This window comes from Ornithodoros turicata, chromosome 2 (genome assembly GCF_037126465.1).
Source record: "Ornithodoros turicata isolate Travis chromosome 2, ASM3712646v1, whole genome shotgun sequence".
NCBI classification, from domain to species: Eukaryota; Metazoa; Arthropoda; class Arachnida; order Ixodida; family Argasidae; genus Ornithodoros; species Ornithodoros turicata.
The window spans coordinates 16,091,169-16,117,075 of record NC_088202.1 but is presented as its reverse complement, the minus strand read 5'-3'; the positions used below and the strand labels follow the sequence as shown (position 1 = coordinate 16,117,075).

Below are 25,907 nucleotides of genomic sequence, written 5' to 3'. Positions count from 1 at the left end.
CCGTAATATCAGGAAAGTAACGTCACAATGAACTCCTCTACGAGTTGATTTCCTTTGAGTTTCGTCGTTGAGTTTGAGTAAGCCAATACGTTACCACATGCCACAAGCACAACCGCAGCCGTGTGACCACAACGCATGGCAGAGCGCTCGACTCTGATTGGATGAGTTAGATGGCTCAGCATGGCTTGAACTGGCTGGTACCACGGCAGTTGTGTTAGCTGTCTGCCGTAAATAAGCCAGTACAAGCGAATACCACTTTGTTTTTGCATTTTGTTGTTCAAAATGATGAAAGAAATCGGAGTGGGCGCACAATGGCGCAGAAAATTCAACAATCGGCTTTTTGTAGCACAATGTAGCAGGACCTCGTGTGCGGCGCAAAAATGCGCAGTCAGCGCAGCAATCACACCCTTGCAGTAGGTACCGCCTCCTGTGATGACAAAACTGTTTACAAACCTGGGACCTTCCTGGGTTTCTCCTGCCACGTCTGAGGCTCGTCTGCAGGAAAAAAAAAAGCAAGAGAAAAAGAAACGTTATTTTGTGAAGGAACGCTGTCCTTGTGCATTATCTTATGGTTCAGATTCTGCCGCAGTTGCATCTGTGAAGGAAGAACGAAGGAAGAACGCGAGGAAGGAAGAACGAAGGAAGAACGAAGGAACGAAGGAAGAACGCTCTGCTTCCGAGAGGAAAAGGTTTAATGAACCAAAAACCGAAAAGAAAAATGGCGAATATAGGCCCGTGACCACGAGACCCACATCGACCTCCTTTAATCCGCAACATCATCCCCGGCCGCGGGTGACGAGACGTCTGCTTCCAAACGGCAAAGCCTTTGAACTGGACGGGTTACGGTAGTGCCGCTTGCGAGACGTACTGAGCATGCCCGCACTAACCCATCTCTCCCTCGTATTAACTTCGCTATGCGTCCGAGCTTCCAAAAAGGGGGACGGACATTATCTTCCTGAAGCACCACCACATCCCCTTTCTTGAAACGACTTTGGGTAGGAGACGCAGTCACGTGGGCAGACCTCAGCTGCAGAAGGTACTCGTATCTCCAGCGCTTCCAGAAGAGTTCCTTCGCCTTCAGCATTTCTCTGAAGTTGTGCCGGAGGTCCTCCGCGTCAGGCTGTGAGATGGCAGCGTGTTCGCCCGGTAGAGAGATGGCTCGTTTGCCTATCAGAAAGTGGCTTGGCGTGAGGGGTACGAGTTCCTCGACATCAGATGCGACGTGGGTTAACGGGCGGGAATTTACGAGAGCTTCCACATCGCATAGGGCTGTAGTTAGTTGCTCGAAAGTAAGGCGGCTTCTACCGAGACATCGCCTTAGAGCAGCCTTCACGGTGCCGATGAGGCGTTCCCACCATCCGCCCCACCAAGGTGCTCGCTCGACGATGAACCGCCACTGTATACGGTGCTGAGTTGCAAAATCTTGTACTTCAGCTGTGGTGGGCGCAGACAAGATGGCTGCGCACGTGTGAAACGTTCGGGCGTTGTCTGAATAGACCAGGGTGGGCACACCACGTCTTGAAACGAAGCGACGGAAGGCCAGTAGAAAGTCTACAGCGTTCATAGAAGATGCGAGCTCTAGGTGGATGGCTCGGGTGACGCCACACGAGAAAAGGACGATGTATGCTTTTCCTGATGCGGCGTTCGTGATGAACAGCGGCCCTGCGAAATCCAGACCAACTACCGAGAAAGGGTTGGCCTGTGTGATTCTCTCGCGGGGGAGGGGGGCCGTTGGAACGCTTGCGAGTTCGGCGCGCTGCCGGCGGCAGCTGAGGCAGGAGTGTAGGACGCGACGAACCGTCTGGCGTGCCCGGAGGACCCAAAATCGGTTCCTGACTTGGGTGATAGTATCTTGTACTCCGGCGTGCAGGGCTTGTCGGTGAACGTCGAGTATTACGAGATGCGTAAAGTGATGCTTCGATGGCAGAAGAATGGGGTGCTTTATGGCGTCGACCACGTTCAGTTGATGAAGACGGCCGCCGACGCGCATGATGCCGTTGGCGTCCAAAAACAGTTGGAACGCATGTAGGGACGATGATGGTTTGACGACGTTTCCTTTGCTGAGAGCGGCAACCTCATGGGGGAAAGCCTCAGCCTGCACGCGACGGATCCAAAAGTTCTCAACATGCGTGATTTCCTCAAGTGTGAGTGGACCAGACACGGATGGTCTCGCAGATCTAACGTTGTTCGCAAATCTCAGCATCCAGGCGGTGACCCGAAGGAGCCTGGATGACGTCCCGTAGTCCGTGATCTCCATCCATTCTTCAATTGCGACGACTGCCAAAACGAAGTCATGTTTGAGCACAGCTGGACATTCACTTGCTGGAGAGGCTCTGTCATCGGTTAATCGAGTCCCTGGTTGGCAAAGCTGGTTTTCTGTACTCACGAAGGTGCCAAACGACGACGAGAGCCAGCCGGGACCTGTCCACCACAATCTGCAGCACTTCAGAGTGGTAGCGGATACGCCCCGAGTGAGCAAATCCGCGGGGTTGTCACTACCGCTGCAGTGGAACCATTGATCAGCGCGCGATGAAGACAAGATTTCGGTTATTCGAGACTGAACAAATTGCTGGGTTTTGCTGCCAGATCCATGAATCCACTGAAGAGCGATGGTGGAATCTGTCCAAAAATGTACTGGCACTTGACTGAGAGTCTTCATCGCGGAAACGTGACGGTAGAGACGTGTAGCCAAGAGGCAGGCGAGGAGCTCGAGACGAGGCAACGACACCTGTTTTAATGGTGCCAGACGAGCCCGTGCTATGAGCAAATGGACCAGAAGAGAGCCGTTGGGAGAAAGACTCCGCAAGTGTATGGCAGTGCCATAGGCTTTCGGACTGGCATCTGCGAAACAGTGCACATCGACGGGTGAGTTATCTTCAGGGAGAGCGCAGCGCGGGAGTCTGAGCAGGTTCAATTCTCCCAGGCTGACCTTCCACTTCTCCCAGATTACGTTGTCTGATTCGCTAACTGGTTGGTCCCACGATAGGCCATTGTGCCACAGGTCTTGAAACAGAATTCTCGCAGATATAATGACAGGTGCGATGTACCCCAAGGGGTCATACACAAGTGAAAATGCTTTCAGGACAGTGCGCTTCGTGGCAGGGTGTGCGACGGCGAAGTCTGCTGCTCGAGTCGTGTTGAGAAGAAGACCGTCCGTGCTGCGATCCCAATATAGGCCGAGAACCTTGACGATGGGGTCGCCGTCGGAGGCATTGTCATAGGGCGTGCCGTCCATGAGAAACCTCTCCCGCAGAACCGGAGAGTTTGAGGTCCACTTGCGAATATCCATTCCAGCGGATTTCAGTATTTCTACCGTTTCTTGGTATACCTGCAACGCATCACCGCCTGACGTGCAGCCGACGACCAGATCGTCGACATGAAACCCCGTCCGGATGCGGGATACGGTGTTGGGATAATCCGAGCAAACTACCTCAAAGTGGTGTTGCAGCGTTGCTGCTAGCAAAAATGGACTCGAAGTAGCTCCGAAAGGGACTCTAGTCATCCGCCACTCGACAAGTTCGAGATTGCTGTCGTTGGATGCCTGCCGTACATCCTTTACCCACAGAAAGCGAAGGAAATCTCTGTCTTCGGGGCGAATGATGATTTGCAGGTATGCCTTCCTGATGTCGGCGGTTAAAACCGTGGAGCTGCAGCGGAACTGCAACAGAAGATGGAGCAGATCTGCGTTTAGCTTCGGCCCTTTCATCAGGAGAGTATTCAACGATTGCTGACCTGGCAAGTGGGACGACGCATCATATACAACGCTGAGTTTCGTGGTGATCGCCTCTTGTCGCACAACCGCGTGATGGGGCATGTAATAAACGTTTTCTTGGCGGCTGGTGATCCCCATTACCTTCTCAGCATGACCTTCGTCAAAATACTCACGTATGACCTTGTCATACTGAGACAGCAATTCTGGGTCGAAACGAAACCGACGTAGTTGCGAGAGGAGGCGCTGTAGAGCCGTATTCCTGTTATTGGCGCAAGCAGGGAGCCCTAGTTCTGGTTTAACCATTAGCGGGACGACGTAGCGACCGTCACATTGCCGTACATGGCTTGTAAAGTAGGCGGCCGCAAAGTCATCGTCGGGATCAGGAACCGGATCGCTTATGCCAAGGGCATCCAATCGCCACGCTTCCGAAGGGTCCATGTGGTCGAAGAATTCTTGTTCCTCGCAGGAAAGGGAGAGGACTGATACCACGGTGGACAGCGTTCGACTGGGTGACAGCTGGACTCATTGAACGACCCATCCGAAAATGGTCTCCACCGCAACAAGATCGCCAGGGAGACGTTCCACTCGGCCGGTGACCAGCTTCCAATAGTAATCGGAACCCACCAGCAGAGCGATGTCCGTGGTGCAGCTCGTATCGGCCACTTCAAGGCCTCGCAGCGAGAGAAGGCTCATGGTTACGTCGTCCAAGGCTGGCGTAGACACGCGGCATAGTTCAGAAATGCCGAGGGCTTCAAGCTCGATGAACGACCGCGGATCCGAGATGGCTTCGAGGCGGACTTGCACCCGTTCGCAGTGGAATCTTCTGGGGTGGCGCGTACGTGCGAAAGAGAACACTTCCTCCTCACCAGTGATTTGGCACCCTAGCTCCTTCAACAGATTGCGACGTATAAACGTTTGTTGACTACCCGTGTCAAGAAGCAGCCGAATTCGCTTCTTGCCTGCAGGTCCTTCTGCCCAAACCGAGACTGTCTGAAGGCGTGCCATTCCAGATTTTGCATGCACGTTCGAGGGTGATGAAGACATGACAGTCTGTGAGACGACGTCGTCCAACACTTCGCGCGGTGCCTCCATGTCTGCAGTCGCGGGGAGAGTGGTCGAACAATGCTGAGCCTCCGGACGTCTTTGAATGTCACACAATATGGAAAGGTGATGTCCGTGGCACTTCGCACAAGACAACCCAGCCGCAGATCGGCAAACCCGTGAAAAATGTCCGGATTTGCCGCACCTGGGACGAAGAGCAAGAAAATGGTCGATGTGCTCCGCCGTAAGGAGTTCCGGTCTACCGTACCTGTGTGTGAGCAGAGTGACCGCAGAGTCGTAGTTGTCGCCACTGATCCTGATGCTTTCGATGGATCGCTTCGCGTCGTCAGTGAGGTAGGAGACCAAGTACTTAAACTTCTCGACCGGAGCCAGTGCTTGGTTGGAGTGGATGGTGGCATCAAAATGCTGCCAGAATTGTTGCCATTCCTGTAATTTTCCCGAAAACTTGGGTATCTGAAGCTTAGGGAGAGCGAGGGATTTTTGCCCCGCAGGACGCTGTTGATCCAAAGGTGCAACATTCTGCTGCTGGCGAAGCCTACGACGTGCCCTTGTGATCATTCCCTCGAGACCTTCCTCGTACTGGAGCGCACTGTCAAGTTCCGCTCCCAGCTGATCTTCGGGGGTTTCCTGGGCAATGCTGCTATCGAGGTCGTAGATGATGATGATTGGTATTTTAATGGCGCAGCAGCAACGGATGCTATAATGCGCCAAAACATTGTTAAAAATGTCACTAGTTAAAAATGAAATGATAAGGTTACAACCATTGCATGATACAAATTAGCTCAAGTATACTGTGTTTTCAGAAAATATCGTTAAAATTACAAGGCGCTTAAAAAACCACTGTCTCTAATAAAATTATAAACTCTACTAAACGGTAAAAGAGCGTCATCACCCAGCAGTAGGGTTGGGTGGAGCGGTAGGTGATTTCTATAAAACTCCTGGAAGTGACGATGGCGAAGGGGTTCATACGATGCACAAGAAATAAGGATGTGTAGGACAGAAAGGAGTTCCCCACAGTGCGTGCACTCAGGTGGCTCCTCTCTGTGAAGAAGGAAACTATGGGTGAGGTGAGTGTGACCGAGTCTTAACCGTGTACGGGTTACTTCATGTGCTCTCTTTTCCAAGCTCTGTATAGGGTGTCCTATGTTATTTTTAACCAGGTGAAGTTTATTGCGTATCTGTGTGTCCCAATATTCCTGCCATCTTTTGTTTATCGTCTTCTTGAGATGGGGCTTCAAGTCCTGAAAAGGTACATCAAATGGCGTCACATCAGCAGAGAGCGCAGCAGCGGCAGCTTTGTCAGCAAGCTCGTTGCCTGCTATCCCTCTGTGGCTAGGCACCCAACAGATGATAAGAGAGAGACCTCTGTTTACGACCCTGCTGGCTATGTACTGAGCTCGCTGCACAAGGTGGTTCTTCTGGGGTTGGATATTACATATGGATTCTAAAGCACTAAGAGAATCTGTATATATGACAGATGATTCGATGTTACTTTCTAAAATAAAGTTCAGTGCTAAAATGATGGCATAAACCTCAGCGGTGAAGATGGACGTGATGCTCTTTAAGCGGTGCATCCTAGTACATGAACGGGATACCATGGCACAGGAGGAGGTCGTAGAGCGATTGCCGTTTTGCCACCAAATAGTCCAACGCAGCTTCAACCTCTTCGACGGACGAGTCCTGCTGCCCCAGCAGGTCGGAGAGCCGTGTCATGGTGCGCGTCAAGTGTGCACGTAGTCCACCTCTTGTACGCTTCAAGCGTTCCATGGCAAGTCGAAGGGAAAGCGAAGGAACAGGCGGCCTACGTTCCTGGGTCTCGGCACCTGAAATGTGTGAAGGAAGAACGAGACGCCCGCTCTGCTTCCGAGAGGAAAAGGTTTAATGAACCAAAAACCGAAAAGCAAAATGGCGAATATAGGCCCGTGACCACGAGACCCACATCGACCTCCTTTAATCCACAACAGCATCGTCGTCGTAGTCGTTCGTGTCTTTGTGAAATTCTTGCGGCAGGGCCTCTCAAATGGCCTTGTCTATCGCGAACAGCTCAATTTCAGGGCCCCTGCCAGTGCCGCAGTGCTCCTTCCGATACATTCGAACTTTTTGTTTTGCGGCCCATTTCAGGCGCTTCCACTGTCCCTTGATGGAGTCTGCTGATCGGGGCGCAAACGCGGTCATGGCATTCAAGCGCTCGGTTATGGCCTCCCACGCATCGTTTTTCTTTCTCAGTGTGTGTATGTTTCAGACTTGTCCTCGACAATGCGGACATACTCTAACACAAGTTCTGCTACATAAAGCTTGTCGGAAAACTCCCAGTTTTCTTACCTTACTCGCTTCGCTGCCATTTCGCGCTCAGGTGTCGTTTGCTATGCAATGGTCGTCTAGCATGGCACATTATCAACGTAAAACCAACAGTACTAAAGACACATTTAGTGACAGTAGAAAAAGATATGTATTTCGGCAAAAATAGGGGGATTTCGTTACTCAAAGTTTAAAGTTGCGCTCACGCAACGTGCACCGTTGTCGTCTGCTACGAAGCCGAGTATCGAGAATTTATGATGGAGCTGCGGGAACTGAACAAACTCGGACAGCTCGACGATTTTGAAAGCTACTCATGGACGAGAACTATCGGAGACCGTCTAGATCGATTTAGAATATGGAGCGGTACCGGTTTCAAGCGCCGATACCGCTTTTCGAAGGACACCGTACGGTTCATTATCGAGACTATGCGGCCTGATGTGCAGGCGAGCGAATTGAACTGTGCGATCGCACCGGAGCTGCAAGTGCTTAGCGCATTGCGATTCTTCGCAAAGGGCTGCTACCAGTACAACGCCTCCGACATGGACCGATTCAGTCACCCCATACAGTCAGGGATCGTCCAAAGAGTTGCCGTAGCCCTAGCCAGCAGGCGGTCAAATTTCATAAAATTTCCCCTCTCCCTAGTTGAGGAAGAAAAGGCAAAGAATAAATTCCAGAGAAGATTTGGCTTCCCATTGATCTTGGGTGTTATAGATGGCACCCATGTCCGGATTAAGAGCCCTAGCGGACAGACAGCACAGATGTATGTGAACAGGAAAGGGTACCATTCCTTAAATGTGCAGGTAGGTTACTCTGCAGAGTAGCAGTGTTCAAAGATGCAAGTGTTGTGCTGAACCGGCATGGCTAGCAACACGGCTGTGTGCTCAGAAAAACAAGAAGTATTTCAGTTCAGTACAGTACAGTTCTCTAGAGGTACATGTGACATATCACTGTACACGATGGCTCTAAAAATTAATACATATACTAGGCCGGGGCACAGTGGTGGCAAAACTGCACACATGTAAAACCTCTCCACTTTGGTTGACAGGTTCCAGAAGCTGATGTCAATACGCATCAACCATATGGTCTTGGTGCAACTGGGTTTGTCTCTCACTTCCAGCTGGTGTGTGATGGTCAATGGTGTGATGGGATTGGTCAACCCTTACCACGTGAGAGTTAATTTTGTAGAGAACAAAGCTGACACGCATTATCTTACAGCCAAACGCCATTTCAAAAATAACGCTCACTTCCATAGTTTCTACATTGATAAAGCATTGATAAAGCATTAATAAAGCATTCAGCTACTTCGCCGCTACGAGCTACGATCCGCCGCGCCATCTGCAAGGACGTCTGTGTGTTATCGCGTTTATTGTCTACTTCGTGGGTGGTCGTGTTGGTCGCGCGAAGCAGAAAATGGAAGTGAGTGAGTGAGTGAGTGAGTGAGTGAGGTTTTTCTGGCGCATGAGCGACTAGGGCTATTATGCGCCAAGACAATGATAAAATGTTATCTATTTAAAAAGGGGAATTCAGTTAAAATTTAGTTTAAAGGTACTTGATGCAACCGACATCCTTTAAAAAATTGTATACACAATTAAAAGGAAAATGGAAGTGAATGACATGTCTGTGGCTTCTGTGTCACGTATTAGAGAGACCTACATACGCCTGGTGTGGTTTTGGTGTTCCGGGATGCAAAAATCATCTTCGTTCATCTTCGACGACGGGCGTGTTCTAGCACAAGATTCCTCAGGACAGTGCGCGAAAACGAATGTGGTTCGAAGCACTCGGCTATTAGATACATCAGTCGTGTCGTGTGTGCTGAGCTCATTTTGCTGCCGATGAATACGAAGATGCCGTAGAAGGCGAATTGCGAAGAAGGTCCGAAGCAAACTGCAGTTCAGTAATCAGTGATTTTGCTTCACCGAGGTGATGAGTTCAACACAACGTCTTAGGTATGTACAGGTGTCACACATGTATAAATTATAATATAGCGATGACGTATTCTATTTAACTTATGTTATCCTACTTGTCCCGTGCTGAACATTGTCAACATCAACAAATTTAATTTTAGGGGCCTTCCAGTGTTGAAGTGGCACCAGACTGCTTCGTGTGTGTGTGATCCAGGCACTCAAGTTGACATGGCAGAAATAGCTGAAAACAGGTATGCAAAGTCCACAGATGGTGATGATGATGATTCAGGTTTTCTTGGCGCATAAGCAACGAAGGCCATAATGCGCCAAGACAATGATAAGGAAAGTACTGTTAAAAGTATAGCGATTCAGCTAAGATAAAACTGTACAGTTAGAGAATAAAAGGACATGAAGCTAAAACTACAATGCGTTTAAAACACCAACGTCTTCAAAGAAACTAAACACCCGTTCAAATGGCAGAAGAGCCTCATCCCCCAGCAAAAGGGATGGATGTAGAGGTGTGTGGTATGTGTAGAGCTCATGGAAATGGTGAAGTCTGTATGTTTCATGTGATGGACATGTAATAAGCATGTGGAGGACAGACTTTATCTCGTCGCATCGAGTGCAATGTGGAGCCTCTTCATTGCAGGGGAGCTGACTGTGGGTCAAATGAGTGTGCCCAATTCTCAACCTGGCAGAAACAACTTCATGAAGACGACTGTTAAAAATCTGTGTCAGTTTAACAATGGTGGGCTTAGCCAGGTGAAGTTTGTTGGTGTGTAGTGTATCCCAGTGCTGCTGCCATCTGCTATTTATGGCCCTCATAAGTGTAGGTCGGAGGTCTTGGGACGGTACAGCAAATGGATTCACCTCAGATCAAAGAGCACCTGTAGCAGCCGCATCAGCAAGTTCATTCCCGGGAATACCCACATGACTGGGTACCCAGCAGAATGTTAAAGAGAGACCCTTTTTAATTACTTTACCAGCAAGGCACTGTGCCTTCTGCACAAGGAGGTTTTTGGACATCACTATGTTGCCTATTGCTTGAAAAGAGCTCAGAGAATCTGTGTAAATGACTGACGACTTGGTGTGACTTTCTGAGATGCAGTTCAGTGCGAGGATTATTCCGTATACTTCGGCATTAAAAACGGAGAGCACGTGAGGTAGACGATATGACTGTGTGAGTCCATTGGTTACCATTGCGCATGAGACTGAGGTGCGTGTTTTGGAACCGTCAGTGTAAAAAGCTCTGTGTTGCCCAAGACTTTCTTTAAGGGACTCGAACTCCTGCTGGAGCACAACAGGTGGTGTGTTCTGTTTCTTAAACATAGTCAGGGAGCTACTGAAACATGGAGGTGATTGCCATGGCGGGACCCGAGGACTAGCCTCTACTATGGTGAAATCATTATATGGGAAACTGTAATCCTCACATCCCTGAAGAACACGCATGCTAAATGGGGGAACAACGCTGGGCTTATTAAGAAACAGCTGTTTGAAGCGCGTGCCTCCAATGCAGGTAATAACTGGGTTATTGGGATAACCTCTTACCCTCAAGGAGTACGAAACAGATAAGTAAAACCTCCTTCTTTCGAGTGACCATTCGTTGCTCTCGACATAGAGGCTTTCCACTGGCGACGTGCGGAAAGCACCAGTTATCAAACGCAGTCCCTGATGATGTACTGGGTCTAAAATCTTCAGGACAGATTTCCGCGCAGACCCAAAAACAACACATCCATAGTCCATTCTAGACAGCACTGTGGACACATAAACCCTGTGCAGGGTGTCACGATCTGCTCCCCAAGATTTGTGGGACAGCACCTTCAACAGGTTAAGTGACTTCATGCATTTTGTTTTAAGGCTCTTGATGTGGGGTAAGAAAGTGAGCTTGCTATCAAAGATGACCCCAAGAAATTTGTGTTCACCCCTAACAGCAAGGTCCTGTCTGTTCAGCTTAAGAGTAGGTGAAGGAAACAGCCCTCTGACCCTCGAGAAGTGAACACATACGGTTTTGTCATGTGAGAACTTGAACCCATTCTCGAGAGACCATTTGGTAAGTTTATTTAAAGCTAGCTGCACCTGTCGCTCACATGTTGCTAGATTCGTGGAAGAGAAGGAAATCTGAATGTCATCCACGTACAATGAATAAGACATGGAAGGTGGAATTATGCTAGCTACTGAGTTGATTTTCACGAGAAACAGAGTGACGCTAAGGACAGATCCCTGCGGCACCCCGTTTGCTTGGATGAAAGGACGGGATAGTATCATTCCAAGCCGTACTCGGAATGTCCTGCTTTGAAGGAAGTTTGTTATACACCTAAGAAGGCGCCCCTTGATTCCGAAAGAGTATAGATCTTGTAGAATGCCATACCGCCAAGTGGTGTCATATGCCCTTTCAAGATAAAAAAATACTGACAGGCAGTGTTGTCTTCGGACGAACGCTTCACGAATCATTGTTTCCACTCGAACGAGGTGGTCTGTTGTGGAACGTCCAACGCGAAAACCACACTGTAGTTCTGAAAGGCACTTATTTTCCTCTAGGAAGTGGACGAGTCGAGCATTGACCATACGCTCAAACGTTTTGCCAATGCAGCTCGTGAGAGCGATTGGTCGGTAACTGGACGGGCTTGAAGGTTCCTTTCCGGGTTTTAACAGAGGAATTACAGTTGAAATTTTCCAGGCTGAGGGTAATGCACACTGGGTCCAAACTTGGTTAAAAACTTGAGTAAAACCTCTTTAGATGCATCAGACAGATGACTCAACATAGAATACATCACCCTGTCTGGGCCTGGTGAAGTTGCTTTTGTACACTTTAAGGAACGATGAAGCTCTATTTTCGTGAAAGGTTGATTATACATAAGATTGTCTCCAGAATGCATTGGAATTTTCCTCTTCTCTGCACTACTCTTTAATTTAAGGAACTCACTGGTGTAGTTGCAGGAAGAGGAAACGCTTTCAAAATGCTCACCGAGAACGTCGGCTTGTTCCTGTAGGCTTTCACATGGCTGACCATTCACTACTAAAAGAGGGGTAGCGCGGTTCATGTGTACACCTCTGATCTTATGAAGGCGATCCCAAATAAGTTTAGAAGGAAAATTGGAAGACAGGGATGAAACGAAGCTCTGCCAAGAGGACCGCTTGGCTTGCTTGCGCGTCCACCTTGCTTTGGCTCTCGCCTTTTTAAAGAGAACAAGGTTTTCACTGGTGGGGTATCTTCGAAATCTACCCCACGCACGATTTTGAGATTTTCGTGTTTCTTGACACTCCTTGTTCCACCAGGGCTTTGGTCGCTTAGGCAAGCGACCAGAAGTTTCAGGAATGCATTGTGTTGCTGCGTCAAGGATGACATTAGTTATGACATCGTTTGCTTCGTCAGTTGTCACCCTATCAACAGGGATTAAAGACAGGTCGCATTTCTCAGAAAAAGTCTTCCAGTCGGCTTGTTCCAGTTTCCATCTAGGGGGACACATTAAGATACCTACTTGAGGCAGATACTTCAATACCACTGGAAAATGATCACTTCCCATTGGATTTTCTTTTACTGACCACTCTAAAACTCCAAAAAGAGATGGACTACATAAAGACAGATCTAATGCCGAGAAAGATTGTGTAGCGGAATGTACGTACGTAGGTGACCCTGTATTCAAAAGACAGATGGAAGATGATAGCAAGACCTTTTCTATCATCTTTCCCCGACAGTCGGTCCTTGTACTACCCCAGAGTGGGTTGTGCGCGTTAAAATCGCCTAAAAGAATGAAATGATTTTGAAGTTGGCTACATAGATCTTCTATGTCGTTTTGCGTGATGGATGCTGTTGGGGGTAGATAAACGGAGCAGACAGTGATTACTCTGTCCAGGCACACCTGCACTGCTACAGCCTCCAACTGTGTGTTGGTGACAATCGCCACACCTCCTGATGAACGATTCGTGTCATTTCGATCCTTTCGGAATATGTTGTGTCTACGTAAAGGAGTTGGAGAGGTAGTATTCAAATAAGTTTCCTGTAGACAAAAGCATGCTGCATTATAGGTATCGAAAAGATCATTTACGTCATCTAAGTTTGAAAACAAACCTCGGCAATTCCATTGGAGGAAGTGGTTCATAGTCGCGCTTATTCCAAGAAGAAAGAAAACGAAGCGCAGCACTTGGTTATGCCGACTAAGTAACACTTGTTTCATTTAGGCGGTTGGACCCTTCGCGGGGGTGGCTTCTGTGGTTCACCTGTCTTTACTCCTCTTCCTCTGCCTTTTTCTCGTTTTTCTCTTGGATGCATTTCAGGGAGGCTTGATGATGACTTTTGCGACATTCTGTCGTCATCATCAACCTCCATGCTTTGAGTGCTTTTTTGGGTGGGGGTTGTCACGCCTCCATCCCAAATCGACTGCAGACCATCGGCTTTAGAAGGAGCCGTGACTGCTTCTTTTTGGCCAGTTGGACGGCTGACCTCCGTTGCAGCAGGAGACACCTGAGTGCCCCCAGCTTCCTCTTGGGGAGTGTGGGGTGGAGGCTCAATAACCTGCGAGCAGGTTTGAGTCTCCACGGATTTCCTCTGTGGTGCCACTCCCCTGCGCACCACTTCGGAGAAACTGCCTTTTTTTTAAAATTCGTGTTGCGTTCTAGCCGCTTTATAGGAAATATTCTGCTCTGTTTTGATTCTGATTACTTCTTTCTCATCTTTCCAGCGTGGGCATGATCTTGAGTATACTGGATGGTTACCTTGGCAGTTAGCACAACGGTATTCATTACTGCAAGACTCTCCTGTGTGGTCTTTGCCAGCGCACTTTGGGCATGTCAGATGTCCGCGACACGCAAGTGAGCTGTGCCCAAAACGCTGGCATTTGAAACAACGCCTCGGATTTGGCACGTAGGGTCTGACATTACAACTCAGGTAACCTGCCTTTATGTTAGTGGGTATCGTGTGCAGTTTGAAGGACAGAATAATGTGTTTTGTGGCAATTTCCTTGCCGTCCCTTCTGATCGTGATTCGTTTTGCGCATATTACGCCTTGCTCACTCAAACCCTCTTGAATCTCAGCCTCTGTACATTCGATCAGCTCGTCCTCCGAGATCACGCCCTTCGTCATGTTCAGTGTACGATGTGTGGTAACAGTTACAGCAACATCCCCAATGTTTTTCAATGTTTGCAATGCAGTGCTTTGTCGTTAGTTCTGAACTTCAACCTGGATGTCCCCAGTGTTCAGTTTTTTTGCCTTATATGATTTTCCTATGAGTTTTTCCAGCTCCTTTGCCACGGCAAAAGGGGAGATTTTTGTCAGTGATTTTCCGCCTTCATTTGACTGAATGACAAGAAACTTGGGGAACCAGGGACCTGGGGTATGGTCAAGAAAATTCTGCGTAAGCCTTTCGGTGCGGCTCCTTTTCAGGTGCCGATCAGTTTTTTTTTTTTTAGTTTTCGTTATCCATATATTTTGGTTTTACATTCAGTGCAGTAGGTGTGTCGGCCACCACCGACCCCAACCAAGGGAACGTGCTCTGCACACTAACACATCCTTCTGCACTATACCCAAGTGCAGCATCAACGGAGATTGAAAGAACTGCCCAAGGTTGACCCTTGCCGCCAAAGAAGGTGAAGAGAGGAAAAAGAAGATAGTGAAGGGAGTGGAGAAAGAAAAAGCAATGAAAGGTGAGATGGCGACTAGCTGAATAATCCTGGCCGGGCCTTCCAGGACCACCCGACTATGGGAAGCAGGGGCCAAAGCGGTGTGTTGCTTTCCCGGAGGGGCCCCGAAGGGTCCTAAACAACCTCGGGGTCCGCTCAACCGCCAGGATCCCCCTCTCCCCAGACACGGGAAAGCCACGCACAGCTATACGTGGGGGTCTCCCTCCTGCGGCAACCCAACCGTGAGTGCAGGAGGGGGCTACTGCGGCTACTGCCGGGCGATGGGGGCGCCAAGTTCCCGACGCCGGGCCCACAGATGGAAGCACTAGATCTTTTACGTGTTGCAGACTTTGTGACATTTTTTGGGTCTTTGGACAGGTGCAGAACATTAGTATGACGTCAACAGTAGGAGGAGAAACCGATGAGAACTACTAGATTCTTTGAAGGGTAGAGGAATACTTCCTGTTGAGGTAGACTAAGGAACGCTAATCAATTTTCTAGAGATGCATCCTCTACACTTGAATTCCCAGTGAAACAGGGGAAGTTCATTGTCTTTGAAGCCCCACTACTGGAATTTTTCAAAGTATGTCACAGCTGGAGTGAGCCATGCAAGGTTACCACATCATATGGTCCTAAATTTGCAGAGTTCCCCTATCTCGGACACAACTGTCATTTCTCTTTATTGCTCTCCCGATCCTACCTTCTCAGGGATTAATGTGGTTCTCCACGCATTGCATTGGCACTGCCTTTTTCTACTCATGCTTTCAGTGTCTTGTTGTGTTGAATAAATCTTCAATAACGGTAACGTGCTATAACGGTATAGCACATCAACATGCCAACAACCTAAACAACCTTGCCTAGTCCTACTTTTGGATGGAAACTACATGTGGTGCATCCACATATATAAAATTTTAGTCGACGTAGATTTGCTGTTTTAGTACAATCTTCATTGTACATTTCTTTTGTCTCACTTAGCACACGTGAAGAAAAGTTCTCATCTTCCCCAGGCGAAAATTTGAGCTGGGAAGTCAACTGGTACCAGCTCGTTCCCAGTTCGCACCAACTGGTGGTCAACTGGAACCAACTGGTACCAAACTGGTGGCAGCTGGAAAGTAAACTGGTACCAGTTCAAGCTGGGCTGGTGGCAACTGGGCACTTTGTGGTACCAGTTCAAACTGGACTGGTAGCAACTGGGAAGTGAACAGGTACCAGTTCAAGCTGGGCTGGCGGCAACTGGAAAGTGAACTGGTACCAGTTTAAGCTGGGCTGGTGGCAAGTGGGCACTGTGTGCAACCAGTTCAAGCTGGGATGGTGGCAACTGGAAAGTGAACTGGTACCAGTTCGAACTGGACTGGTAGCAACTGGAAGTGAGGTGGTGCCAGTTCGAACGGGACCATGATGATGATGATGATTAGGATTTTTCTGGCGCAGCGACTACAAAGGTCATAATGCGCCAAACATGGTTATGAACACAGATGAATTAAGTTATAAGAATAAAGTGAATGAAATTCAACCTAAAAATATACTGATGTAATTAAAAGAAGTGTCTGTAAAGTTTTCTTGCAGAAAGTAACTAAGAAGTTATAGGCTCCCAAGCAGGCCTATGTCCCTAAAAAAGTTCTCGACATTATCAAACGAAATGACAAGCTCATCACCCAACAAGAGTGCTGGGTGAAGATGATGATGATGATGATTTGGGTTTTTTTGGCGCAAAAGCTACTAGGGCTATAATGCGCCAAACATCAAGGTAATGTGATGAACCCAGTTAAAAATTGAAATGCTCATATTAAAACAACTTGGCTAGTGGTGGCTTAAAAACACATGAAAGGGTAAGAAAAGAGCTCACTGTAAAATTCACAGTTTGTTAAGATACCCAATGTTTTTTAAAAAATTATGTACCGCAGTAAAAGGAACAATAGCCTCATCACCCAGCAAAAGAGCTGGATGAAGAGGTAAAGAGTAACGATAAAATCCAGTGAAGTGACGCTGACGATAACTTTCATGTAATGGGCATGTAATTAGAATGTGTTGGACCGAAAGGGGCTCTCTGCAGCGCACGCACTCAGGTGGGTCCTCCCCACGCAGCAAAAACCCGTGAGTCATGTATGTGTGTCCAACCCTTAACCTGCATCTTAAGACATCTTGTAGCCTATTTTCAAGACTTTGTGAGCGATTTCCTGTTTGAGGCTTCACCAGGTGTAGCTTATTCTGCTCTTGTGTGCTCCAAAACTGCTGCCATTTTATGTTGATAGCATTCATCAAAAATAACCTGAGGTCTTGAACAGGGACATCAAAGACTGTTATGTCAGCTGAAAGTGCAGCTGCAGCTGCACGATCCGCATTTTCGTTACCCTGTATGCCCACGTGGCTTGGCACCCAGCAAAGGGTTAAACGATAGCCCTTGTTAGTTATTGTATTAGCTAGACGTCGTGCTCGCTGCACAAGAAAATTTTTTGTTTTTTGGACTGAACATATTGCCTGCAAAGAGCTGAGGGAATCTGTATAGATGACTGATGACACAATGCAATATTGTAAAATGTAGTTGAGTGTAATGATGATCGCATAAACCTCTGCACTGAATATCGACACGACTTTGTGTAAACGGTGAGTTATTGTGACTGTCCCAGTTACCATGGCGCAAGATACACCAGCATTTGTCTTCGATCCGTCCGTGTAAAACGCCACATGCTTTCCAAAGCTTTCTCTTAAACCCTCGAACTCCTGCTGCAGCACAGCCGTGGAAGTGTCGCTTTTTCTGTACTTGGTCAGTGAAGAGTTGGAATGTGGTGGTGGTTGCCATGGAGGCAGGCTCCCACCAGATTGCAAAAGCGGAGTGTTGTAGTGGGTAAAATCATAAAATTCAACTTCTCGTAAAACTCGCATGCTAAAAGGAGGAACGACTGAAGACTTGCTTAGGAACAGTTGTTCAAAAGACGTCCTTGTAACGCATGAGAGAGCCGCATGTTGTGGATAAGTACGAATCTTCAGTGCGTACATGACACTAAGATAAGCTCGTCGCCTTGCTAGAGACCACTCATTGCATTCGACGTATAAGCTTTGAACGGGTGACGTTCGGAATGCTCCGAGGACCAGTCGCAAGCCCTGATGATGTATAGGATCTAAGCACTTTAGGACAGATTGCCGTGCCGATCCATAAACTGCACATCCGTAGTCCAGCCTGGACCGAACTGTAGACATGTAGATCCTGTACAATGTTTCTCTGTCTGCCCCCCAAGACCTGTGAGACAGAACTTTTAAAAGGTTCAAAGATTTCACACATTTAGCCTTCAATATTTTTATGTGGGGAAGGAAGGTAAGCTTTTTGTCAAAGACTAGACCTAGAAATTTACATTCTGTCCCTACAACAAGATCACTGCCGTTCATTTTAAGTGATGGCTCGGGAGACATTCCTCGAACTCTTGAGAATGGCACACATACGGTCTTGTCTGGGGAGAATTTAAAGCCATTTTCACTGGACCATTTAGTTAGCCTGTTAATTGTGAGCTGCAGCTGTCTTTCGCACATGGCTAGGTTGCAGGAAGAATAAGATATTTGGACATCATCAACATAGAGCGAGTACTTGACTGAAGTGGGTATAACCTTAGCGATAGTGTTCATTTTAAGAATAAATAGAGTAACGCTCAAAACAGATCCTTGTGGAACACCATTCTCCTGTACAAAAGGACGCGAAAGGGTTGTGCCGAGTTGGACCCTGAATGATCTTCCTTGAAGGAAGTCGGCGATGCAGTGGAACATACGACCACGTATTCCACATGAATGCAAATCAAGCAAGATTCCATATCGCCATGCGGTATCATAGGCCTTTTCAAGGTCGAAAAAAACAGACACACAATGTTGTTTTCGTACAAAGGCTTCGCGTATGAATGTTTCTAAACGAACAAGATGATCCGTAGTGGAACACCCTGTCCGAAATCCGCACTGATATTGGTCAATGCACTCATTTTCCTCAAGATAGTGTATGAGACGGTTATTCACCATTCGCTCAAAAGTCTTCCCGAGACAACTTGTGAGTGCTACAGGCCTGTAGCTTGATGGATTTGATGCATCTTTTCCTGGTTTTAAAAGCGGGATAACGGTTGCAACCTTCCAGCGAGAAGGGATATGTCCCCTTTGCCATACAGTATTAAAGAAATCAAGAAGACTTTCCAGAGAAGTGTTTGACAAATGCTGTAGCATGGAGTAAGTTATTCGATCTGGTCCAGGCGCTGTGATTTTTGATGATGACATTGCCCTTAACAATTCTATCATTGTAAAAGGCATATTGTAAGAATACTTGTCGTAAGCTCCACTAGGAAAATTCTGTTTCTCCTTCTGTTGTTTGATTTTTAAGAAGTCGCTACTATAATGCAAGGAGCTCGAAACCCCCTGAAAATGCTCACCAAGAGCATTAGCCTGTTCATCCATGTTCTGACACGTTGTGCCATTTATTTGTAACAATGGGACAGTAAAACTGGCATATTCGCCCTTGATTTTCCTGAGTCTGTCCCATACAGTTTTTGTGGGAGTCTTCGTACTTAAAGAGGATACAAAATTTCTCCAGGATTCACGTTTTGCTTCTCTTCGTATCCGCCTTGCTTTTGCCCTGGCTTTTTTAAATATAATTAAATTTGTTGTTGTAGGGTACCTTCGAAAGGTACCCCATGCACGGTTTTGTTCTTTACGAGCTACGTCGCAATCACTTGTCCACCAAGGCTTTGGGCACTTGGGGAGACGACCGGATGTTTGCGGAATGGAATTAGTAGCTGCCCTTATGATCGTGTCTGTAATCATGTTGCTCATCTGTTCAACAGCCATACCTTGAGTAGAAGACAGTGAAAGATCGGCTTCTCTTTGAAACATGCCCCAATCTGCCTCTGATAATTTCCAACGAGGTGGACGTGTTGCAAGGGTATTTGAGGGCAGGTGTAATTTTAAGGTAACTGGGAAGTGGTCACTTCCACGAGGATTTTCATCCACTACCCAGTCTAGCATTTGGAAAATGGATGGGCTACACAGAGAGAGATCTATTGCAGAGAATGTCTGTGTAGCAGCGTTCACATATGTTGGTGTACCAGTATTGAGTAGACACACTGGCCTTGAGAGTAATAGCCGTTCTAACATTTTGCCACGACTATCCGCCCTTGTACTGCCCCATAAGTAGTTATGGGCATTGAAATCTCCCAATAAAAGAAAGGGTGGTGGGAGCTCATCTAACAGACTTTCGATTTGTTTTTGTCCTACCAGGCCTGACGGCGGTAGATATAAGGAACATATGGTTAGGACCCCATGAAGACATATCTGAACAGCAACTGCCTCAAGTGTTGTTTTCAGTGGAAGGTGTTTTGCAGGGATGGTCTTTGATGTGAGAATAGCAACACCACCAGATGCACGTGTTGCGCCTACTCGATCTTTTCGGAACAGGTTCCATCGCCGGAATGTTTGTGTGTGTTGTGGATTCAGATAGGTCTCTTGCAATGCAAAACAGAGTGCATCGTACCTGTCCGAAAGATCATTGACATCGTCAAAATTGGAGAGCAGCCCTCGACAATTCCACTGAAGGATCGCCATAATAGAGAAAATTAGGGAGATGTGTACAAGACATGTCTGCACTATGAAGAACAGTGTACTGTTTGAGGAAAGTTTCATTATTTTTTCTTTGGGGCCATTATTGGCTGTCTCGGAGTTTTCTTCCGAGCAGCCGCTAGTTCTTTTGGAGATATATCAGGAAGTGAGCCACTTCGTGAAACATCTCCCTTAGGCTTCCTTTGAGATTGTGAGCTCACGCTCGTGAATGAGCCTTGCGAGCTCGTGTCATCATCGCATTCCATGGAGCTTGCCTCCACAGTTTGCGATGATGACGGCGGCGTCTGTGAAAATGACGCCACAGAAGAGGATTGCGAAACTTTTGTTACTGTTACGGGAGGTGGTGTTTGAGAAAGAGGTGTATGTGTTTCTTCACTTTGTGTTGACTTTTCTGTCTGCGTTGCACATGAAATCATCTTTGGTTTCTCTTTAACGACAGATGAAAAGGATTTCTGGAACAGGAAGGGAGATGCCTTCTTCCTTGCTTCTGGATAACTTAGTTTCTGTGTAACTTTGATGTGCATAACCTCTTTCTCAAACTTCCACTTTGGACAAGACCTAGAGTATGAAGGGTGGTCACCTGCGCAGTTGACGCAATGATCCGGCCCTCTGCACTCCTTAGAGTTGTGGTCCTGCTTGCTGCAGCGGGCACAGCATGCAGAACCTCTGCAAGTATCGGAAGGATGGCCAAAACGGTTACACTTGAAGCATCTGAGTGGATTAGGGATATATGGCCGCACCTCTGCGGTCAGATACCCTACCTTCAGCCTTTCTGGTAAAGTCGGGCAGTCAAATGTGAGGATTGTGTTGCGTGTCGTTATGTACTCATTGTTCTTCCTGATTTTAATTTTTCTTACGTCGATCACTTTTTGGCTTTTCAGATTTTCAAGAATCTCTTCTGACGGAACATCAATGAGTTCAGCTAACGACACAACACCACGGGAGGTATTCAGAGTCCTATGTAAAGTTGATGATATTTTGATACCGAGCATCTGCTGTGTGTTCAAAATTTGCTCACAGTCGGCTTCCGAGGTACATTTAAGCAATAAGTCACCTGATCTGAGGCGCTTAATTTCAGTCACATTTTTTGACAGCGATGCCACCGCCTTCTCAATGAAAAACGGTGACATTTTTCCAAGTGGAGTGTTCTGTTCATTATCAGTGCTTGCACTGCTAATGACAACGTATTTTGCTTGAAAGGCGTCGAACGCCTGTTTGAAGACTTCGGTCCGCGGGCGCTTGCCGCCCGCGATCGAGGAAGAAATAGAATTTTTAACCATATGGGGTGTAAGAAAATGAATGTTCCCATTGGTCACCCACACTTCACATTCATACATGTGGGAAGGTCCCGGAGTTTTAAGGAAAACCCATCGGCCGGAGCTTGACCAAGACCCCGACCGCCACCGTTCAAGGTTTCTGACCCTTCACCTTGCATCCCCTCGGCACGGTACGGATAACACCTTAGGACTGGGGGCTGGGGTCCGTGGTGGCGCCACTCACCAAACACCAGCCGAAGCCGGTGCCCCCTGCGGGGGCTGGGTGAAGAGGTGTAAAATGCTTGTAGCATTCAGTGAAGTAGCGCTGGCGATAAGGTTCGTGTTGTGGGCACGTGATGAGAATGTGAAGGATGGAGAGTTGCTCGTTACAATTGGTGCACCACGGTGGCTCCTCTCCTCGAAGTAGGTGGCCGTGCGATAAATATGTGTGCCCAATTCTGAGCCTGTGTCTCAGCACCTCCTGGAGACGTTGTTGAATTGTATGTACTTTATGCCCTACGTGTGGTTTTATGAGATGAAGCTTGTTCAGAGCTTGTTCATGCCAAAACTGCTGCCATTTTGCGTTAATGGCCTTCTTTAATGTACGTCTGAAGTCATGGAAAGGGATGTCGAATGGGCTAATTTCTGATGAAAGAGCTGTTGCTGCGGCTCGGTCTGCAAGTTCATTTCCTGGGATACCAACGTGACTGGGCACCCAGCAAAATGTTAAGTTATAACCTCTGTTTATTATCCTACTGGCCAAAGAACGTGCTCTATGGACTAAAAGGTTCTTAGCCCGCTGCAGACTACTCAGAACATGCAGAGAGCTAAGAGAGTCTGTGTAAATTACTCCAGATTTAACATGCGTTTGCAATATGAAATTAAGCGCCAAGATGAGTGCATATACTTCAGCAGTAAAAATGGATGCTGCTGGATTTAAACGGTGTGACCGCGTCACCGCTGCAGATACCATGGCGCAGGAAACGCTGTCAGCAGTCCGTGACCCATCTGTGTATATTTCAGAGTGGTCACCAAAGGAATGTTTTACTTCGAAGAACTCTTGCTGAAGGGCTAGGGGCGACGTATCCTTTTTATTGTACTTAGTTAAGGAGTAGTTGAACTGTGGCTGTGATTGCCAAGGAGCACATTCGTCACCCTGTTCTAGGATCCAGGAGTCCTGATACAAAAAGTTATAAAACTCTTGATACTGCAAGGCTCGCATGCTAAAAGGCCGTACTACTGATGGTCTGTTTACAAATAGTCGCTGAAGCCGTGTGCCTTGGACACAAAGCATGGCGGGATTCTGACAATGGCTTTTGACTTTAAGACTATAAAGAATAGTAAGGTAAGACCGTCGTCTGTCCAGAGACCACTCATTAGACTCGACGTACAAACTTTCCACTGGAGAGGTGCGGAAAGCTCCAAGTGCTAACCGGAGGCCCTGATGGTGTACTGGGTCAATTACCCTGAGGACTGATGTACGAGCAGAACTGTAAACAACACAACCATAGTCCATCTTCGACCGAATTACTGATGCATATATTTTGTGGAGGGTTGTTCTGTCTGCTCCCCAAGACTTGTGAGCGATAACTTTCATGAGACTTAAAGACTTTATGCATTTTGCTTTTAGTTGCTTGATGTGCGGCAAAAACGTAAGCTTTCTATCAAATACCACTCCCAGAAATTTGTGTTCTTCTCGGACAGCAATGTGCTCACCATTCATGTAAAGTGTAGGGTTCGGAAATAGTCCCTTTTTTCTCGTGAACAGAACACTGATAGTCTTTTCTGAGGAGAACTTGAATCCGTTCTGGTCTGCCCATTTAACCAGTCTGTTTATCGCCAGTTGTAGTTGCCTCTCACAAGTTGCCAAATTTGCAGAAGAGTATGAAATTTGAATGTCATCAACGTACAACGAATACGATATAGACGGAGGAATTGCAGTGGCTATGGAGTTCATTTTCACAATGAATAATGTCACACTGAGCACGGAGCCCTGAGGAACTCCATTCTCCTGAAGAAATGGTTGTGATAGAGTGCTGCCCAGTTGGACCCTGAAAGTTCGATCTTGGAGAAAGTTAATGATACAGCGTAAAAGCCGGCCTCGTACCCCTAAAAGGTATAGATCCTGGATGATCCCATACCTCCAAGCGGTATCATATGCCTTTTCTAAATCGAAGAATACAGAGGCACAGTGACTCCGCCTGACAAACGCTTCTCGGATTGTGGTCTCCAAACGAACAAGATGGTCTGTCGTTGAACGTGCAGCTCGGAATCCACATTGGTACTTATCAAGACAGTTATTGCATTCAAGATAATACACTAGTCGGTTGTTCACCATTCTTTCGAATGTTTTTCCCAAACAGCTGGTGAGGGCAATGGGCCTGTAGCTGGTGGGATTTGACGCTTCTTTGCCAGGTTTGAGAAGTGGAATTACAGTTGCTACCTTCCATGCTGTTGGCATCTGCCCCTTATCCCAGACTTTGTTGAAGAAGTTTAGAAGACACCCTTTGGATTCCTCTGATAAGTGGGTGATCATGGAATAGGTGACCCTGTCTGGACCAGGAGCACTGACCTTCACTGAGGACATTGCTCGCTGGAGCTCTACCATAGTGAACGGCTGGTTGTATGGATAATTTTCACCACCCACAGTTGAAATAACTTGCTTTTCTGCACGGTTCTTTACAGACAGGAACGTTTTGCTGTAATGTGCAGAACTGGAAACATTTTGGAAATGTTCACCTAGGAGGTCCGCCTGTTCGTCTAAACTCTGACATGGAACACCATTGACTTGAAGGAGGGGAATGGAAAAACTCTGGTAGTCTCCTTTAATTTTCCGAAGCCTATCCCATACTTTCTTTGATGGGGTTCCATGTGTTAAAGAAGAAACAAAGTTGTGCCAAGAAGACCTTTTTGCTTGCTTTCGTGTCCACCTTGCTTTGGCACGTGCTTTTTTGAAGGCAAGAAGATTCTGTGATGTGGGGTATCTACGAAAGGTACCCCAGGCACGATTCTGTTCCTTTCTAGTCTTTGCGCAATCGTCAGTCCACCAAGGTTTCGGACGCTTGGGGAGCCGACCCAATGTCTGTGGAATAGATTGTTTGGCGGCATCTATGATTGTGCTTGTAACTAAAGTGTTTGCCTCTTCGACTGACATGTGTTGGAAAGAAGAGGACTGGAGTTTGACTTCCCTTTGGAATAAGCTCCAGTCAGCCTGAGCTAGTTTCCACCGGGGTGGTCGTGTTGTGAGTGTATTTGTAGCACCACACAATTTCACGATAACAGGAAAGTGGTCACTCCCTCGTGGGTTTTGTTCAACTGCCCAGTCTAAACTGCTAAACAGCGAGGGACTGCACAGCGAGATATCTAGAGAAGAAAAGCTTTGTGTCGCTGCATTAACGTAAGTAGCTTGTCCCGTGTTGAGCAAGCAAATTGACCTTGACATCAAAACGCTTTCCAGCATTTTCCCTCTGACGTCTAACCTTCTGCTGCCCCACAGGGGGCTGTGAGCATTCAGGTCCCCAAGAATAAGGAAAGGTTGAGGCAGCTGGTCACAAAGATGATCAAAGTCCCTTTGGTGGATTACTACTGAAGGGGGCAGGTACAATGAACACACTGTAATGACCCTGTCGAGGCATATTTGTGCAGCTACAGCCTCAAGGTCTGTAACAAGTGGAACAGAATTGGAAGGAATGGACTGCGGAGTAATCAGAGCCACACCCTCAGATGAACGTGAGGTTTCCGTACGATCCTTTCGAAAAACATTATATCTTCGAAATGGGTTAATACTTTGCTTGTTCAAGTATGTCTCTTGCAAACAGAAACAGACAGCTTTATACTTTTCAAGAAGGTCATGTATGTCATCTATGTTGGTGAAGAGGCCTCGACAGTTCCATTGTAGAAGGACCTGTCCCATGAAAAGGATTGTGGTTAAGAAAAACAAAGAGACTTTGACCATTATGTGCATTTAAGGAGGCAGCACCCTTGGTGGGGGCTGTTTCTGCTGGTCCGTGGGTCTGTTGCCTCTGCCTCTACCACTCGATCTCTCGCGTTTCTCTTTTGATTGCGAGAAAGTGCCTGGGAGACTCGAAGACGACTTTTGTGAAGCACGGTCTTCGTCGTCGAGCTCCATGTTAATAACAGGTACTTGGGATGGATCTTTGAGCAATCCATCCCAGACGGATGCCGTGCAAGCAACCTCAGCTGAGGCCGCTGCAGGCATAGAGGAAGTAATTAGACCAGAAGGAGAAGGAGACACTTCCGTATCTCCCTCCCTCTGAGGGGGAGTGTGGGGTGGAGGCCCAGCAGTTTGGGTCTCCACAGACCTCCTCTGTGGTGCCACTCCCCTGCGCACCACTTCGGAGAAAGTGCCCTTTTTCCTGAACTCTGCTTGTGCCTTTGCATCTTTGTACGATATATTTTGTTCTGCCTTGATTCTAAGAATTTCTTTTTCATCTTTCCATCGGGGGCATGACCTGG

General features: G+C 47.4%; 2 protein-coding genes across 2 annotated transcripts; one reads left to right on the top strand and one right to left on the bottom strand.

Moving 5' to 3' along the window:
- Positions 1 to 763: 763 nt before the first annotated feature.
- LOC135384345 (uncharacterized) lies at positions 764 to 4,150 on the bottom strand. Its single transcript, XM_064613551.1, has one exon. It carries the CDS (start codon positions 4,148 to 4,150, stop codon positions 764 to 766), a length of 3,387 nt encoding a protein of 1,128 aa, XP_064469621.1.
- Positions 4,151 to 7,329: 3,179 nt separating this feature from the next.
- On the top strand, positions 7,330 to 25,020 carry LOC135384344 (putative nuclease HARBI1). Its single transcript, XM_064613550.1, has 3 exons — positions 7,330 to 7,872; positions 8,118 to 8,192; positions 24,928 to 25,020. Exons 1-3 carry the CDS (start codon positions 7,330 to 7,332, stop codon positions 25,018 to 25,020), a joined length of 711 nt encoding a protein of 236 aa, XP_064469620.1.
- Positions 25,021 to 25,907: the final 887 nt, after the last annotated feature.

Bases quoted from the DNA above. Each gene is read 5' to 3' on its own strand.
- LOC135384345 (XM_064613551.1), bottom strand. From the start codon at position 4,150: ATGGACCCTTCGGAAGCGTGGCGATTGGATGCCCTTGGCATAAGCGAT.
- LOC135384344 (XM_064613550.1), top strand. From the start codon at position 7,330: ATGGAGCTGCGGGAACTGAACAAACTCGGACAGCTCGACGATTTTGAA. The intron at 7,873-8,117 runs GTAGGTTACTCT...TTTGGTTGACAG, and splicing joins ACCATTCCTTAAATGTGCAG to GTTCCAGAAGCTGATGTCAA. The intron at 8,193-24,927 runs GTGTGTGATGGT...GCTGCCCCACAG, and splicing joins TTGTCTCTCACTTCCAGCTG to GGGGCTGTGAGCATTCAGGT.